At 37.9% G+C, this 19,638-nt stretch overlaps 2 protein-coding genes across 3 annotated transcripts in view; one reads left to right on the plus strand and one right to left on the minus strand.

Annotated features, from left to right (window-relative positions):
- ACSM3 (acyl-CoA synthetase medium chain family member 3) overlaps positions 1-19,638 on the plus strand; it is a 52,865-nt gene that overhangs the window by 19,438 nt on the left and 13,789 nt on the right. Inside the window, exons 4-8 of the mRNA XM_020873777.2 lie at positions 10,276-10,483; positions 13,232-13,375; positions 17,028-17,184; positions 17,667-17,746; positions 18,951-19,077. Of these exons, the coding sequence (XP_020729436.1) occupies positions 10,276-10,483; positions 13,232-13,375; positions 17,028-17,184; positions 17,667-17,746; positions 18,951-19,077 (716 nt within the window). The remainder of the gene's footprint in view (positions 1-10,275; positions 10,484-13,231; positions 13,376-17,027; positions 17,185-17,666; positions 17,747-18,950; positions 19,078-19,638) is intronic.
- Positions 1-19,638, minus strand: part of ERI2 (ERI1 exoribonuclease family member 2) — a 59,806-nt gene that overhangs the window by 10,660 nt on the left and 29,508 nt on the right. The window lies entirely within an intron of this gene.

The following is a 19,638-nucleotide window of genomic DNA, read 5'->3' on the forward strand; positions in this document are numbered from 1 at the left end:
CTTTATCACTTCCCACCTTTGGGCAAAGGTCCTGGTGCAGGAAGAAGGAAAAACACACATTCAAATGGAACAGTGCCAGCTCCAAATGGCCAATAGACACATGAAAAGATATACAACATTACTGATTACTAGAAAACTATAAAATAAAACTACTAGATATAACCTCATACCTATTAGAATGTCTATCATCAAAAAGCCTACAGATAACAAATGGAGAGGATGTGGAGAAAAGGGAACCCCTGTACACTGTTAGTGGGAGCTCAGATTGGTGCAGCCACAGTAGGGAGGTTCCTCAAAAACTAAAAATAGAACTATCAGATGACCCAGCTATTCCATTCCTGGGTATATATCTGGAAAAAATGAAAACACTAATTCAGAAAAAAGCTACATGGACCCTAATGTTAATAGCAACACAATTTACAAAGTCATGGAAGATATGGAAGCAACCCAAGTGCCCACCAATAGATAACTGGATAAAGAAGATGTGAGATATATAATGGAATATTATTCAGTCATTAAAAAGAATGAAATTTTGCTATTTGCAGCAACATAGATGGACCAAGAGAATATTATGCTTAGTGAAATAAGTCAGACAGAGAAAAACAAATACTATATGTTATCACTTATATGGAATCTAAAAATAACACAAATGAATGTGTATGCAAAATAGAAACATTCACAGATATAGAAAACAGAGTGGAAGGGAGGGAGGGAGGGACAGATTAGGGGCATGAGATTAACAGATACAAACTACAATGTATAAAATACACAAGCTATAAGGATATACTGTATAGCACAGGGAATTATAACCATTATCTGTAATAACATAAAGGAGTATAATCTGCAAAAATACTGAATCATTAGGCTGTACACATGAAACTAATGTAATATTGTAAATTAACTAAACTTTAAAAAATAAAACATTGAAAGGCTCTTCTACCAAAAACAAAAAGGCAGAAGTACACAAAACCTTGAGGAAGGTAATAGAATCAGAAAATTGCAACTGTACATCAGAATAGGTTGTTAAACAATTATAGCATAAAGGTTAATGGGGGAAAGCAATAAAAAATAGCTACAGTTACTTCAATTTGATAATGAACTCACAACACAAAAAGATAATTTTGAAACAACAAAATAATTTGAGACAACAGAAACATAAGAGGGGAAGAGAGAAAGGAGAGAAACTGTATAACTAAATGAAGAGAAAGTGAAAGTGAAAATCTCTTAGTCATGTCTGATTCTTTGCAACCCTATGGACTATACAGTCCATGGAATTCTTCAGGCCAGAATACTGGAGTGGGTAGCCTATCCCTTTCTCCAGCAGATCTTCCTGACCCAGGGATCAAACCAGGGTCTCCTGCATTGCAGGAGGATTCTTCACCAACTGAGTTATCAGGGAAACCCCCAAGTGAAGACAAGATATTATCGGTAGCAAAAGGACTATTGAGATATAGTGCAACCAGAAAACAAAGATAAAATGGCAGTACTAAATCCTCATTTATCAATAATTACCCTAAATGTAGATTCATTGGTAAAAACTTAAAAAAAAATTTTAATTAAAAAATTAAGTAAAATTAACTAAAAAAAAAATTAAGTAAAAAAGTAGCTGGATGGATTAAAAATAAGACCCAACTCTATACCTCCTCCAGGAAACTTCTCTCAGCTCTAAGGTCAAAAATAGCCTCAAATTCAAGGGATGTTAGATGATACTCCAAGCAAATGGCAGCCAAAAGAAAGTGGGCATAGTCATACTCATATCAGAGAAAACAGACTTTCAAGCCAGAAGATACAAAGCCAGAAGAGATAAAAGTGGACATCATATAATGACAGAGGGGATGATCCCTCAAGCAGACACAAATAACTGATATCTATCTATGTATCTATATATCTATATTTGTCTATCTGTTGTCTGTCTATACATACATGTATGTACCTATACATGTATGTATCTATAGATATATGTATATCTATACATATACTTACATGTATGTATATACATACACATTTAACACAAGAGTAGCAAAACATATAAAGACCTACATGGAGAAACTGACAGGAGCATGATAATGGAAGGGGATTTTGCTGCCTCACTTACATCAATGGACAGATCATTCAGAGTGTCAATAAGAAAACACTGACTTTAAATGAAACATCAGACCAGATAAACTTAATAGATTTATATGAATATAGCATAGCCCATCCAGTGCAACAGAATACACATTTTTCTAAAGTGCACATGGAACATTCTCCAGGATAGATCACATGTTAGGTCACAAAGAAAGTCTCAATACAATCAAGGAGATTAAAACCATATCAAGCATCTTTTCTGACCACAATAAAATGAAACTAGAAATCAGCTATAGGAAATCTGGAAAAATTACATATATGTGAAGACTAAACTATTGGCTCAATGAAGAAATCAAAGGAGAAAATTTAAAATACCTAAAGACAAATGAAAAGAAAAAGATGATATACCAAAATCTATGGGATGTAGCAAAAGTGGTCCTAAGAGTGAAGCATATAGGCCTACCTCATGAAATAAGAAAAACCTCAAATAATCTAAACCTTATACCTAAAGGAGCTAGAAAAAAAGAATAAAAAGAAAAAAGAAAGAACAAAGCAAGCACAAAATCTGTATAAGAAAGGAAATGATAATAAAATAATAATAAAAGTTAGAGCAGAGATAAATGAAATAGAGACTTAAAAGACAATGGAAAATATCAATATAACCAAGAGCTGGTTCTTTGAAAGGATAAACATGACAAACCTTTAGCTAGACTCACCAAAAAAATAGAGAGAAGGCTCAGATAAATAAAATCAGAAACAAAAGAGGATAAATTACAATGGATACAATAGAAATACAAAGGATTATAAGTCTACTATGAAGTCTACTACTATACACCAACAAATCAGACAACCTAAAATAAATGAATAAATCCCTAGAACCCTACAATCTTCCCAGACTAAAGCATGAAGATATAGAAAATCTGAATTGACTGATTACTAGTAAAGAGATTGAAACATTAATCAAAAATCTTCCCCAAAATAAAAGTCCTCCAGCAGACAGCTTCACAGGTGAATTCTATCAAACATTCAGAGATTTAATAGCTATCCTTCTCAAACTCTGGGGCTCCCCAGGAGGCACTAGTGGTAAAGAAACTGCCTGCTAAAGCAGGAGACTTATGAGATGCAGGATTGATTCATGGGCTGGGAAGATCCCCTGGAGGAGGGCATGGAAACCCACTCCAGTATTCTTGCCTAGAGAACCCCATGGACAGAGGAGCCTGGCAGGCTACAGTCCATAGGGTTGCAAAGAGTCGGACATGACTGAAGCAACTTAGCACACACACATGCACTTCTCAAACTATTTCAAAAAAATTGAAAAGGAGGGAATGCTTCCCTAACTCATTTTACAAAGCCATCATTACCCTGATTACAAAATCAAACAATGAAAACACACAAAAAGAAAATTACAGGCCAATGTCTCTGATGAATATACATGCAAAAATCCTCAACAAAACATTAGCAAACCAAATACAAAAATGCATTAAGAGGATCATACATCAGGATCAAGTGGGATTTATTCCAGGTATGCAAGGATGATTCAACATCTGCAAATCAATCAATGTAATACACCACACTAACAAAGTGAAGAACAAAAATCATATAATCGAGAATTCACAGGTGATCCAGGAGTTTGGACTCTGCTTGCTCACTGCCAAGAGCCTAGGTTCAATCCTTGGTCAGGGAACTAAGATCCCATAAGCCACAGGGCACAGCCAAAAAAAATTTAAAAAATATCTATATCTATATCTATCTATATATATATCATATGATCATGTCAATAGATGCAGATGCAGGAAAAGCATTTGATAAATTTCAACACTTATTTATGATAAAAAAAAAAAACTCTCAAAAAGGGGATAGAACAAATGTACCTCAAAAGGCCATTTATGACGAACCCACAGCTAACACAATACTGGTGAAAACCTGAAAGCTATCCCTCTAAGATCATGAACAAGACAAGAGTACCCAATCTTACCACTCTTACTCAACATAGTGCTAAAACTCCTAGTGACAACAATTAGGCAAAAAAAGAAATAAAACACATCTAAACTGGAAAGAAAGAAGTAAAACTGTCATTATTTGTAAGTGACATGATTTTATATATTGAAAACCCTAAAGATTCAAACGAATGAAACTAGACCATTATCTTACACCATTCATAAAAATTAACTTAAAATGGATTAAAGACATGAATGTAAAAACTAAAACCACAAAGCTCCTAGAAAAAAAAACACAGACAGTATGCTTGACATTTTTCTTAGCAATATCTTTCTGGATATGTCTCCTCAGGCAAGGGAAGCAAAAGCTAAATTAAACAAATGAGGCGACATCAAAATAAAAAGCTCTGCCCTGCAAAGAAAACCATCAACAAAACAAAAAAGAAAACCTACCAAATGGGAGATGTTTGCAAATCATATCTGATAAAAGGTTAATATCCAAAATATATTAACTCACGGAACTTCCCTGGTGGTCTATTGTAGGACTCTGTGTTTCCTTTGCAGGGGGCATGGGTTTGATCCATGGTTGGGCAACTAAGATCCCACATGCCACACAACACGGCCAAAACCACACACATACACAAAAGTTAACTCATGAAACTCAACAACAAACAGTCCAATGAAAAAATGGGCAGAGAACCTGAATAGACATTTTCCCAAAGAATATACATGCTGTTCAACACCTGTATGAAAAGATGTTCATCAGCATGAATTATCAGGTAAATGCAAATCAAAACCACAATATCGCTTCACATCTATTAGAATGACTATTGTCAAAAAAAACAAGGAATAACAAATGTTGGAGAGGATGTAAAGAAAAAGGAACCCTCATACACTGTTGGTGAGACTGTAAATTGGTGCAGTCACTGTGGAAAACAGTATGCAAATTCTTCAAAAAATTTAGAACTACCATATGATCCAAATATTCCACTTCTGGTTATTAACCAAAAGAACATAAAAACACTAATTTGAAAAGACACACGTACCCCTATGTTCATTGCAACATATGGAAACAACACATGAACCCATCAACAGATGAATGAATATAGGATATAGGGAATGTTTTATACACACATACACACAAACACACACACAATGGAGTACTACTCGGCCATAATGAGGAATGAAATCTTGCCCTGCAACAACATGGATGGACCTTGAGGGTCCATAAGGCAGACAGACAAATACAATATGATTTCACTCATATGTAGAATATAAAACAAATAATAAAACAAAATAAACAAAAATAAAATAACAAAAACAAACTCAGAGAACAAAATAGTGGTTACAAAGGGCAAGGGGTTTGGGGTGGGAGAAATGGGTAAAGGAGGTAAGATGAGCATGGAAAATAGTCTTTGGTTATAAGTTAAATTATAATGTTGTCAATTTATAAGTCAAATTATAAGTAAATTTACAATTATTAATCAAATTATAATTTCTAAGTCAAATTAAAATGTGCACACAAAACATATGTTATAAACCAATGTTACTGGAATTAAAAAAAATCATCTAATTCACTTTTGCAAACCTTGATATGCATATGAATCACTGGGTTCTTGTTAAAATGCAGATTCTGATCCAAGAAGCCTGGGAGAATCCTGAGATCCTGCATTTCTAACAAGCTCCCAAGTGATGTGGATGCTGCTATTCCAGGGAACACCCTTCAGTTCATTACAGTCCCTCCGTCGTGTCCAGCTCTTTGCAACCCCATGGACTGCAGCATGCCAGGATTCCTTGTCCATCATCAACTCCCAGAGCTTACTCAACTCATGTCCATTGAGTCGGTGATGCCATCCAACCATCTCATCCTCTGTCATCCCCTTCTCCTCCTGCCTTCAATCATTTCCAGCATCAGGGTCTTTTCAAATGAGCCAATTCTTTGCATCACGTCGCCAAAGTATTGGAGTTTCAGCTTCAGCACCAGTCCTTCCAGTGAATATTCAGGACTGATTTCCTTTAGGATTGACTAGTTAGATGTCCTTGCAGTCCAAGGGACTCTCAAGAGTCTTCTCCAACACACAGTTCAAAAGCATTAATTCTTTGGCCCTCAGCTTTCTTTATAGTCCAACTCACGTCCAAACATGACTACTGGAAAAAACCATAGCTTTGACTAGGTAGACCTTTGTTGGCAAAGTAATGGCTCTGTTTTTTAATATGCTGTCTAGGTTGGTCATGGTTTTTCTTCCAACGAGCAAGCATCTTTTGAGTTCATGGCTGCAGTCATCGTGTGCAGTGATTTTGCAGCCCGATAAAGTCTGTCACTGTTTCCATTGTTTCCCCATCTATTTGCCATGAAGTGATGGGACCAGATCCATGATCTTAGTTTTTTGAAAGCTGAGTTTTAAGCCAGCTTTTTCACGCTCCTCTTTCACTTTCATAAAGAGGCTCTTTAGTTCCTCTTCACTTTCTGCCATAAGAGTGGTGTCATCTGCAAGTTATTGATATTTCTCCTGGAAATCTTCATTCCAGCTTGTGCTTCATCCATCCCTGCATTTCGTATTATGTACTCTGTATATAAGTTAAATAAGCAGGGTGACAATATATAGCCTTGAAGTACTCCTTACCCAATTTGGAATCAGTCTGTTGTTCCATGTCTGTTTCTAACTGTTATTTCTTGACCTGCATATAGATTTCTCAGGAGGCAGGTCAGGTGAAATGGTATGCGAGATAGCAATAGAGACATAGATGTATAGAACAGTCTTTTGGACTCTGTGGGAAAGGGCAAGGGTGGGATGGTTTGGGAGAATGGCATTGAAACAACATATATTATTATATGTGAAATGAATAGTCAGTCCAGGTTCGAGGCATGATACAGGGTGCTAGGGGCTGGTGCACTGGGATGACCCAGAGGGATGGGATGGGGAGGGAGGTGGGAGGAGGGGTCAGGATGGAGAACACACATGTACACTTGTGGTGGATTCATGTCAACGTATAGCAAAACCAATACAATATTGTAAAGTAATTAGCCTTCAATTACAATAAATAAATTTATTAAAAAAGGATTTTCCACAGTTTGTGGTGATCCATACAGTCAAAGGTTTTGGCATAGTCAATAAAGCAGAAGTAGATGTTTTTCTGGAACTCTCTTGCTTTTTCGATGATCCAACGGGTTTTGGCAATTTGATCTCTGGTTCCTCTGCCTTTTCTAAAACCAGCTTGAACATCTGGAAGTTCACAGTTCATGTACTATTGATGCCTGGCTTGGAGAATTTTGAGCATTACTTTGCTAGTGTGTGAGATGGGTGCAACTGTGCAGCAGTTTGAACATTCTTTGGCATTGCCTTTCTTTGGGATTGGAATGAAAACTGACCTTTTCCAGTCCTGTGGCCACTGCTGAGTGTTCCAAATTTGCTGGCATATTGAGTGCAGCACTTTCACAGCATCATCTTTTAGGATTTAAAATAGCTCAACTGGAATTCCATCACCTCCACTAGCTTTGTTCGTAGTGATGTTTCTTAAGGCCCACTTGACTTCACATTCCAGGATATTTGGCTCTAGGTGAGTGATCACTCCATTGTGGTTATCTGGGTCATGAAGATCTTTTTTCTATAGTTCTTCTGTGTATTCTTGCCACCTCTTCTTAATATCTTCAGCTTCTGTTAAGTCCATTCTGTTTCTGTACTTTTATGCCCATCTTTACATGAAATGTGCCTTTGGTATCTCTAATTTTCTTGAAGAGATCTCGTCTTTCCCATTCTGTTGTTTTCCTCTGTTCCTTTGCATTGATCACTGAGGAAGGCTTTCTTATCTCTCCTTGCTATTCTTTGGAACTCTGCATTCATATGGGTTTAACTTTCCTTTTCTTTTTGCCTTTAGTTTCTCTTCTTTTCTCAGCTACTCTTAAGGCCTCTCAGACAACCATTTTGCCTTCTTGTATTTCTTTTTCTTGGGAATGGTCTTGATCACTACCTCCTGTACAATGTCACGTACCTCCGCCCATACTTCTTCAGGCACTCTATCAGATCTAATCCACTGAACTGATTTGTCACTTCCACTGTATAATTGTTAAGGGATTTGATTTAGGTTATATGTGAATGGTCTAGTGTTTTTCCCTTCTTTCTGAATTTAAGTCTGAATTTTGCAATAAGGAGTGCATGCTCTGAGCTACAGTCAGGTTCTGGTCTTGTTTTTGTTGACTGTATAGAAATTCTCCATCTTTGGCTGCAAAGAATATAATCAATCAAATTTCAGTATCAACCATCTGGAGATGTCCATGTGTAGAGTTGTCTGTCTCTTGTGTTGTTGGAAGAAGGTGTTCGCTATGACCAGTGCATTGTCTTGGCAAAACTCTGTTAGCCTTTGCCCTGCTTCATTCTGTTCTCCAAGGCCAAACTTGTCTGTTACTCCAGGTATCTCTTGACTTCCTACCTTTGCATTCTAGTCCCCAGTGATGAAATGGCATCTTTTTTTTTGCTGTTAGTTCTAGAAGTTATTGTAGGTCTTCACAGAACCATTCAGCTTCAGCTTCTTTGGCTTTATTGTTTGGGGAACAGACTTGGATGACTGTGATATTGAATGGTTTGCCTGGGAAACAGAGATCATTCTGTCGTTTTTGAGACTGCACCCAAGCTCTGCATTTCAGAGTCTTTTGATGACTCTGAGGGATATTCCATTTTTTCTAAGGGATTCTTGCCCACAGTAGTAGATATAATGGTCATCTGAATTAAATTAGCCCATTCCAGTCCATTTTAATTCAGTGATTCCTAAAATGTGGATGTTCACTCTTGCCATCTCCTGTTTGACCACTTCCAATTTACCTCATTAAAAAATTTAACTCATTTAATCCTTAATAATCCTATAAAGAAGGTAGTGTTATTATAATCCCCATTCTACAGATGCAGAATCTGAGACTCTCAGAGGTGAAGTAGTATTGTTCAAGACCAAGCTCTAAGAGTATCTGTCTCTAGGACACGCTCTTGACCACTACACTGTACCTGACTGTACCTTACAGTACAGTTTATAGCAGATGGGAATAGAAGCACAGAAAAGATGAATGCATCAATCCTTCTCTTGGGAAAGAAGGTATAAAATTAATGTATGTTTTAAGAGGCCCTTTGGCCACCTGATGCAAAGAGCTGACTCTCTGGAAAAGACCCTGATGCTAGATAAAACTGCGGGCAAGAGGAGAAGGGGGAGACAGAGGATGAGAAGGTTGGATGGCATCAATGACTCAGTGGACATAAAGTTTGAACAATCTCAGGGAGATAGTGATGGACAGAAAACCCTGGTGTGCTGCAGTTCATGGGGTCACAAAGAGTTGGACACGACTTAGCAACAGAACAACAACAAAAGAGGCACTGAACCAAGGTGGTTAAATTACAGCTTAAGTCAGGCTGCAGTGATCAGTCCATGCACTGCCCCTGCTACTTCAGTGATCCAGGCAAATTACTGATAGGGTGGACTAAGAATGCTGCCTGCCATATCAGCAAACAAAGGATGTTTATGGCCACCAAGACATCAGCTACTACCGCTGCCTCCAGTGATGAGCCCTGAGGGAACTCTGGTTGAGAAAGAACAGAATATTAGCCCTAGATAGTTAAGGTGCATATCAAAGGAATGAGATCAGTGAACCTAGACTCTTGCATCTTCCCATACACAGAAAAGCACTAAATTGATTAACTTGCCATGTGTGGTTTTCTTTAATTAACAGTAATCTTTTGATGTTCCAACTACCTGGTTTTTGTTGCAAAAACCCCTGTATATCCTGACTTCTCCCTTCACCCTTCAGAGCAGTCCCTCAGAGCTATCTGAGAAAGCCCTCAGAAAGTCCTCCCAATAAAACATAATTCTCAACTTTTATGTTGTGTATTTTCTAGTTAACACTAACATTTGTGTTTTTGGTAGAGATTAAATGTTAAAATATGCAAACACTTACACAGCACCTGACACTCAAAGTACTCAGTAAATGTTGGGTAATATTCTTTTCAATTCAAAACCCTCTTCAAGTTAAGGGTTATGAATGGTCTCCAGACAGAAAATAATCAATTATCCAGGATTTAACATCCTTTCATGTTAGATCAAAAGGGTCCTAGACTTTGCGATGCCTTTAAATGCAAAAGTATAGTAATGAAAGGAAGACAAACAGATACCCTGCCTGGAAAATCGACTAACTCACCCTGAGAAACACTGAATATACATGGGTTATCTATACTACCTTAATTAAGATGATGAAGGAAATCCTTTCTAAATACTTTATTTTCTTCTCTTTTAGGGACAGTTCTAATTCCAGGAACCACTCAGATGACCCAAAAAGACATCCTCTACCGATTACAATCTTCAAAAGCAAAGTGCATTATTACCAATGAAGTTTTAGCTCCAGCAGTTGATGCTGTTGCATCTAAATGTGAAAATCTGCACTCCAAACTAATTGTGTCTCAGAGCCCCAGAGAGGGTTGGGAGAACCTAAAGGAGATGATGAAGTGAGTAACCATAATTGTTGTATAACAGCTTTCCAAAAAGAAACACAACATTGATAAGATAGTCAATCCTGGATTAACCAGAAAAATGAAAATTAAAAGAATAGACAAAGGGAACAACTGGTGATTATAGTGCAAAGCTCTGAGGCAAGGAACTGGTGGTGTTTTTCATAGGTTGGGATCTCAAGGAAGCACACCATAAGACAGACATTAGTTGTATAAGTTTATTAAGAAGTTATCTTAGGACCAATACCTGTGAAGGAAAGGGAACAATGTGGGATTGGGCAGCGGTTGAAATTTATCATCCATGTACTTCAAAAAAGCCATCAGTCAACCTATGGGGATCACTGGAGTTTGGATAGCCCTTCAAAGCTATGTCCAGCTAAAGCAAGAGGTCCAATGCTAATAAGTAACTGGGTACAAACTGTCTTTACAAGGAGGCTGACCTTAAGCAAGGCAGCTATCTTCAGCCAAGGTAATATCTAAAGAGGGATTTCAGCACCTGAAGGGAAGCATGTTCTAAAATTCTGCAGCAGGATCTAGGAGGTGCATCACAGCATCAACCACAGAGCTATTATCATCTCCCACAGGAACTAATCAGAATCAATCCTTCTGTGGAGGCTGTATTATTCCCTTGCTGACAGCGACATTTCTATCAGGTTATAGTAAGAAGAATACTTAATAGATGCAATTAATAAAACTATTACACAGATATTCAAGTCCTGCTATGGGGTGCTTCTAGGGGTCACTTGGAACTCTTTGTCCAGTATTGGTTATCTTAGCTTTAGGGTGGCAGCAAATTCCGTCCCTGGAATGAGCTTCCTACCTTTACTCTACGATTTTGGAGCAAGTTTGCAACTATGGACTTGTTCTTTGTCATTGTTTAGTTGCTAAGTTGTGTCCGACTCTTTGTGATATCATTGACTGTAGCCCACCGGGACTTGTTATGACTCTTCTAAAATAGCTAACATTTATTGTGTGCATACATGCTCAGTTGTTGTGTCCCACTCTTTGAGACCCCATGGACTGTAGCCCACCATGCTCCTCTGTTCATGGAGTTTTCCAAAGAAGAATACTGAAATTGCCATTTCCTATTCCGGGGGATCTTCCCAACCCAGGGATTGAACCCATGTCTCCTGTGTCTCCTGCACTGGCAGCTGGATTCTCTATTGAGTTCTTACCAAAGGCCAAATTCTGTTCTAATAAAACTATTGTTATAATTGTATAATGTCTAACACTTACATGGCACTGATTATGTGCCAAAAACTGCACTTCAGATATATTGGGTTGGCCAAAAAGTTCATTAGTTTTTCAATAAGACATTATGGAAAACCTCAAACAAACTTTTTGGCCAACTCAATATTAACTCATTTAAATATCACAACAAACTATCGGGTAGGAACTGTTAAATATACAGATGCTCATGCTCAGTCGCTTCAGTCATATCCAACTCTTTGCAACAATATGGATGGGATTTTCTGGGCAAGAATAGGGTTGCCATTCCCTCCTCTAGGGGTTTTTCCTGACCCAGGGATCAAACCCACATCTTCTGCATTGCAGGTGGATTCTCTGGTTAGACAGATAAATAAGGTCAAATGTTAGGATGTGGCAGAACTGGGTTTCACACTCAGGCAGTCTAGCTTCTAAGCCCATACTATTACCTGCTAGGTTTACTGCTTCTGAGAGACTGGTACAATAAACCTGCCTTAGGTTTCATGAGCAATAATATCTGTGATAGAAGTGATAGGTACACAGTTATAGGTACTAGCTTCATAATGAAAAAAAATTATGGAATCATAGCCTAAACATTTGGTTTAGCTATGTTAGGATTTAAAAATAAAAATAGTTCTCATAGCTGAATATTTCTGATTCACTCATTTTCCTAATAAAATATTCAATATTTCCTAATAAAATTCTGTATGATTCTCAGACACTCAAATGTACAGAGTTTACTTCCTCTCAGCTGCCCTGATGTATGACATATATAGAAGCCCAATTATCCTTTGGAACCAAAATGTTTTCTTTCTTTAACTGAAATCCTTCCTTCCCTAAGTGGATACTTAGATCTTCTTCAGTCTTTTTGCTTACTATATTCAGAACTATGTAGGCTCTCTTGTGGGAAACAGAAAAACCATCCTTTTGAGGGGTAAGCAATGGTTTTTTACAAAAGGGATAGATGATAAATATACAGTATTTGCAGGCCATGCAGTCTCTCATAGCTACTCACTGTCATAGTGTAGAAAGCAGTCATAGGCAATATGTAAAAGAATGGACATAGTTGTGCTGCAATAAAACTATCTGTGAAAACAAAAGGCAGGCCATATTTGGCCCATAGGCCTATAGTTCAATGATCCCTGCCTTATACCATTACCCATGACTTCTATTAACATACTTTTTTTAAAAAAATCACATTTTACCTCACATATACTTGATTAGAAGATCATAGAATACTCATTCTGTAGAAGGTATGATAAAATTCTTGAGGTTTTTTGTAATGCTTGCGCTCTTCTTTATCACACAGTAAAAAGCTATGAAATCAACCTGTTATAAATTGGCTATTGATGGCAAAGTTTAGCTTGTTTCCAGAAAGTACCTTAAAAGATGGAGAGAGATGGCTTTTACCTTGGAATACAACCTAAGTCCCTGGGGCTTAATCAATGAGATGAAGAGGTCTGAGTAAATCCTTTTCTCTGGTAACAGTCTATGATACTGTGTTTAATGTATACAATCATTGTAATTCTTCCTTCATAGACATGCCAGTGACAACCACACCTGTGTGAAGACAAAACACAATGAGATGATGGCCATTTTCTTTACCAGTGGAACAAGCGGCTATCCTAAAATGACTGGACACACCCACAGCAGTTTTGGTTTAGGATTATCTATAAATGGAAGGTATTTTCACAGAACTGTAGTTTGAAGTGTCAATGCTACAAAAATGATGATTCCTTTATTTGTATTTTAAATTTGTTTCCATATATATATATATAGTTAAGTTTATGTATATATCTCAAGTGTGTGTGTGTGTGTGTGTATATATATATATATATATATATATATATATAAATATATATATATTTATATCTCAAATGTATATATGTTGTTGTTGTTCAGTTGCTAAGTCGTGTCCAACTCTTTGTGACCCCACGAACTGCAGCACGCCATGCTTCCCTGTCCTTCACTATCTCCCGGACTTTGCTCAGATTCATGTCCATTGAGTTGGTGATGCTATGTAGCCATCTCATCCTCTGCTGCCTTCTTCTCCTTTTGCCTTCAATCTTTCCCAGCATCAGGGTGTTTTCCAGTGAGTCTGCTCTTCGTATCAGGTGGCCAGAGTATTGGAGCTTCAGGTTTAGCATAAATCCTTCCAATGAATATTTAGGGTTGATTTCCTTTAGAATTGACTGGTTTTATCTCCCTGCTGCCCAAGGGTCTCTCAAGAGTCTTCTCCAGCACCACAGTTTGAAACCATCAATTCTATGGTGCTCTGCCTGCCTTATGGTCCAGCTCTCACATCCATACATGACTACTGGAAAAACAATAGCCTTGACTATATGGACTTTTGTCAGCAAAGTGATGTCTTCTCTTTTACTGTGCTGTCTAGCTTTGAAATAGCTTTCCTTCCAAGGAGCAAGTGTCTTTTAATTTCATGGCTGTAGTCACTGTCCACAGTGATTTTGGAGCCCAAGAAAAGAAAATCTGTCACTGCTTCCACTTTTCTCCATTTTAAGTGATGGGACCGGATGCCATGATCCTAATTTTTTAAATGTTGAGTTTTAAGCCAGCTTTTTCACTCTCCTCTTTTATCCTCATCAAGAGGCTCTTTAGTTCCTCTTCACTTTCTGCCATTAGCGTGGTTTCATTTACCATGCTGAGGTTGATGATATTTCTCCAGACATTCTTGATACCAGTTTGTGATTCATCCAGCCTGGCATTTCCAATGATGTACTCTGCATATAAGGCAAATAAGCAGGGTGACAATATATAGCCTTGTCACGCTCCTTTCCCAGTTTTGAACCAGTCAGTTGTTCCAAATAAAGTTCTAAATGCTGCTTCTTGACACACATACAGGTTTCTCAAAAGACAGGTAAGGTGGTCTGGTATTCCCATCTCTTTAAGAATTTTCCAGTTTATTGTATATATCAAGTCAATTCTTTGTACAGTCAGTGGCTCAGACAGCAAAGAATCTGCCTGCGATGTGGGAGACCTGGGTTCAATCCCTGGGTCAGGAAGATTCCCTGGAGAATGAAATGACAACCCACTAAAGTATTCTTGTCAGGAGAATCCCATGGACAGAAGAGCCTGGCGGGCTACAGTCCATGGAGTCACAGAGTCAGACATGACTAAGCACAGCACAGAAAATACAGTCAGCAAAAACAAGACTGGGAGCTGACTGTGGCTCAGATCATGAACTCCTTATTGCCAAATTTAGACCTAAACTGAAGGAAGTATGGAAAACCACTAGACCATTCACATATGACCTAAATTAAATCCCTTACGATTATACAGTGGAATTGGCAAATAGACTCAAAGGATTAGATCTGAAATACAGAGTGCCTGAAGAACTATGGACAGAGGTTCATGACATTGTAGAGGAGGCAGTGATCAAGACCATCCCCCCAAAAAAGAAATGCAAAAAGACAAAATGGTTGTCTGAAGAGGCCTTACAAATAGTTGAGAAAAGAAGAGAAATTAAAGGCAAAAAGAAAAGGTAAGATATACCCATTGGGATGCAGAGTTCCAAGGAATAGCAAGGAGAGATAAGAAAGCCTTCCTCAGTGATCGATGCAAAGAAATAGAGGAAAAAGACAGAATGGGAAAGACTAAAGATCTCTTCAAGAAAATTAGAGATACCAAAGGAACATTTCATGCAAAGATGGGCACAAAAGTACAGAAGCGGTATGTACCTAACAGAAGCAGAAGATATTAAGAAGAGGTGGTAAGAATACACAGAAGAACTATACAGAAAAGATCTTCATGACCCAGATAACCACAATGGAGTGATCACTCACCTAGAGCCAAATATCCTGGAATGTGAAGTCAAGTGGGACTTAGGAAGCATCACTACAAACAAAGCTAGTGGAGGTGACGGAATTCCAGTTGAACTATTTCAAATCCTAAAAGATGATGCTGTGAAAGTGCTACACTCATTATGCCAGCAAATCTGGAAGACTCAGCAGTGGCCACAGGACTGGAAAAGGTCAGTTTTCATCCCAATCCCAAAGAAAGGCAATGCCAAAGAATATTCAAACTACTGCACAATTGCACTCATCTCACACACCAGCAGAGTAATGCTCAAAATTCTCCAAGCCTGGCTTCAACAGTATGTGGATCAAGAACTTCCAGATGTTCAAGCTGGATTTAGAAAAGGCAGAGGAACCAGAGATCAAATTGCCAACATCCATTGGAACACTGAAAAAGCAAGAGAGTTCCAAAAAAACATCTACTTCTGCTTTATAGACTCTGTCAAAGCCTTTGACTGTGTGGATCACCATAAACTGTGCAAAATTCTTAAAGAGATCATAATACCAGACCACCTGACCTGTCTCCTGAGAAACCTGTATGCAGGTCAAGACGCAACAGTTAGAACCAGACATGGAACAACAGACTGGTTCCCAATTGGGAAAGGAGTACAAGGCTGTATATTGTCACCCTGCTTATTTAACTTATATGCAGAGTACATCATGTGAAATGCTGGGCTGGATGAAGCACAAGCTGGGATTAAGGTTGTCGGGAGAAATATCAATAAAATCAGATACACAGATGACACCACCTTATGGCAGAAAGTGAAGAACTAAAGAGCCTCTTGATGAAAGTAAAATAGGAGAGTGAAAAAGCTGACTTAAAACTCAACATTCAAAAAACTAAGATTATGATATCTGGTCCCATCACTTCATGGCAAATCGATGGGGAAACAACGGAAAGAGTGACAGACTTTAATTTCTTGGGTTCCAAAATCACTGCAGATGGTGACTGCAGTCATGAAATCAAAAGATGCTTATTCCTTGGGAAATAAGTTATGACCATCCTAGACAGCATATTAAAAAGCAGAGACATTACCTTGCCAACAAAGGTCCGTCTAGTCAAGGTTATGGTTTTTCCAGTAGTCATGTATGGATGTGAGAGTTGGACTATAAAGAAAGCTGAATGCCAAAGAATTGATGCTTTTGAAATGTGGAGTTGGAGAAAATCTTGAGAGTCCGTTGGACTGCAAAGAGATCAAACCAGTCAATCCTGGAGGAAAACAGTCCTAAATATTATTGGAAGGACTGATGTTGAAGCTGAAACTCCAATACTTTGGGCACCCAATTCAAAGAACTGACTCATTGGAAAAGACCCCGATGCTGGGAAAGATTGAAGGCAGGAGGAGAAGGGGACAACAGAGGAATCAATGATCGGATGAAATCACTGACTTGATGGACATGAATTTGAGCAAGCTCCAGGAGTTGGTGATGGACAGAGAAGCCTGGCATGCTACAGGCTATGGGGTCAGAAAGTGTCGGACACGACTGGGCGACTAAACTGAACTGATTCTTTGTTTACCTAGGTTCTGGCTGGATTTGACCCCTTTGGATGTCATGTGGAATACCTCTGACACAGGCTGGGCAAAATCTGCATGGAGTAGTGTTTATTCTCCATGGATCCAGGGAGCATGTGTATTTGTACATTATTTGCCGCGGTTTGAGCCAACTTCCATCTTGCAAGTAAGGCAGAGCACAAGAGGTCAATATTTAGAAGTGAATTAGCACTATTATTGACAGGACTAGTGAATAAAGTAATTTGTAGAAATTAGAGTAGATAACATTATTTAAGGTATTCCACAATAGAAAATCAGTAAGCCTGAAAAGATATACAGAGGAAAGGTGTGAGAGTGTTTGTTTGTGTGAAAGTCGCTCAGTCGTTTCCAACTCTTTGCAAGTCCATGAACTGTATTATACAGTCCATGGAATTCTCCAGGCCAGAGTACTGGAGTGGGTAGCCTTTCCCTTCTCCAGGGGACTTTCCCAAACCAGGGATTGAACCCAGGTCTTCCGCATTGCAGGTGGATTTTTTACTAGCTGAGCCACAAGGGAAGACCATGAGAGTGTTTACATTAGAATAAATAATGGTCTAAGTTTTACTATGTCTACCATAGGTATTTAGCACTTATTAAAAATTGTGTAAGGTCACTTCTTCTAAATTGCAGACACTTTCCAAGTTTCCCATCACAGTCTTCTGTTCAGCACCAACTGCATATAGAATGCTTGTACAGAATGATAAGGCCAGGTAAGCAAAGTTGGTAAGTGGGCACTTATGGGCAGAGAGGAAAGGAAGAGGAAGATACAAAATAAAAGATCTCTCTGCCTAAAAACATATCTCCAGATCAGCAGATATGGTATTTAGCAATCTTTTCTCTTCCTTGTCCTTCTTGCTTATATTCTGTACATGATAACTACTATATCCAGTGTGGGTTCCCTCAAGCAGAGAGAGGAAAGATGGTTCAAGCCACATGTATAGCTCTGAGCCCAGTGTTTATCCTTTGTCTGTTATATGAGCTGAGAAAATACACGTCACCCCTATTCAAAACCCTACCCCAGAAAACAGGAAAGAAAATGAATATCTTTTACTTTATTACTGATTCCATTTGAAAGTATTACTTGGTTACTACTTTTAAATTGATTTTATTTAATTTTTAAATAGGAAATAATTAAATTAAAATTCAGTTCCAAACTATAATTAATAATACTGTATTACATATTTGAAGTTGCTAAGACAGTAGAGCTTAAAACTTCTCATCACAGGAAAAAATAGTCTTGTAACTATGTAGGGTAGCAGATGTTAACTAGACTTGTTGTGCAATCATTTCACCATATGTGCAAATATCAAATCACAACATTGTAAACCAAAAAGTAATATAACATCATAAATCAATTATATTTTAATGAAAAAAAATTCAGTGCCTTGGTTACACTAGTCATGTTTCAAGTGCTCAATAGTCACACAGGACTAGAGGATACAACAGTGGACAGCTCAGTATAGAAATTTCTGTCATAACAAAAAATTCTATTGTATAGTACAACCCAGGAGCATCTTCATTCCTTCCATTCTTTTTTAAACAACTGTATAGTGTTCTATTGTATAAATGCTCCATAGTCAATTTAACCAACTAGGAAGCTTTTTATCACTGATTTAACATAATATTATGTGGTACCTTCCCTAGGGATGGCATGGTTTTTCTTTGCAACAAGTCACGCCACCCCCAATCCTCCCCTCCCTCCCCCGCCCTCTGCCAATAAAATGGAGAAAAAGAAAAAACAAAACTTGGTGTTTGGGAGTCATTTCATGATAAAAGGTTTTGTTTATTTTGTGTCAGAGAAGAAAGTTAAGGAAAAAACTAAAATATTTTGTACTGAAATTTCACTAGAAATAATCCTAATTTCCATTTTTATCCATTTTCCTCCTAAATTTAACTCCTTATCTGTCTTCTAAGAAACTATAAGTTCAAAAGCTTAAAGCACTGTGTAACTGCTGGGGAACCAATCAACCCTGAAGTGACTGAACAATGGAGAAACAGGACAGGTCTGGATATCTACGAAGGATATGGACAGACTGAAACGGTATACAGACTTCACTGAAAAGACACGGCTGAACTCAATTCAGTCAGATAAATAAAAACCAAAGTGCTACCATGTGTAAAATAGCTAGTGGGAAGCTGCTGCTATATAAGACAGGGAGTTCAGCCTGGTGCTCTGTGATGACCTAGAGGGGTGGAATGGGGGTGTGTGTTGAGGGCATTGTTGTATGGAAGAAACCAACACAACACTGTAAGGAAATTATCCTTCAATTAAAAAAAAATTGTTCATTGTAGCTTTGTGATTGAGGGATAGGGAGGGAATGGAGTGATTAGAAGAAACAGTTTCTTTAAAAAAAAATGAGGGAAGACGGTTACAAAAGAGCTCTGTAAGAGATGCAATTGTTTAGATAGTCATTCACTGAGGAAAGCCACTATATAATTGACTAGGACCAGGGCATTAAAAGTTTTTAGTTCAATAATACTAAATCTATAAAAAGATTTCTCTTTGTATAATAAGGCAATATCTTAGGGCTTTGCTGCAAAAATAGAAAATGCTGAGCTCCTTGTTACTTGAAATATTAAGTTTGCTGGACAACTCCTTCAC

This window comes from Odocoileus virginianus, chromosome 33, assembly GCF_023699985.2.
Source record: "Odocoileus virginianus isolate 20LAN1187 ecotype Illinois chromosome 33, Ovbor_1.2, whole genome shotgun sequence".
NCBI classification, from domain to species: Eukaryota; Metazoa; Chordata; class Mammalia; order Artiodactyla; family Cervidae; genus Odocoileus; species Odocoileus virginianus.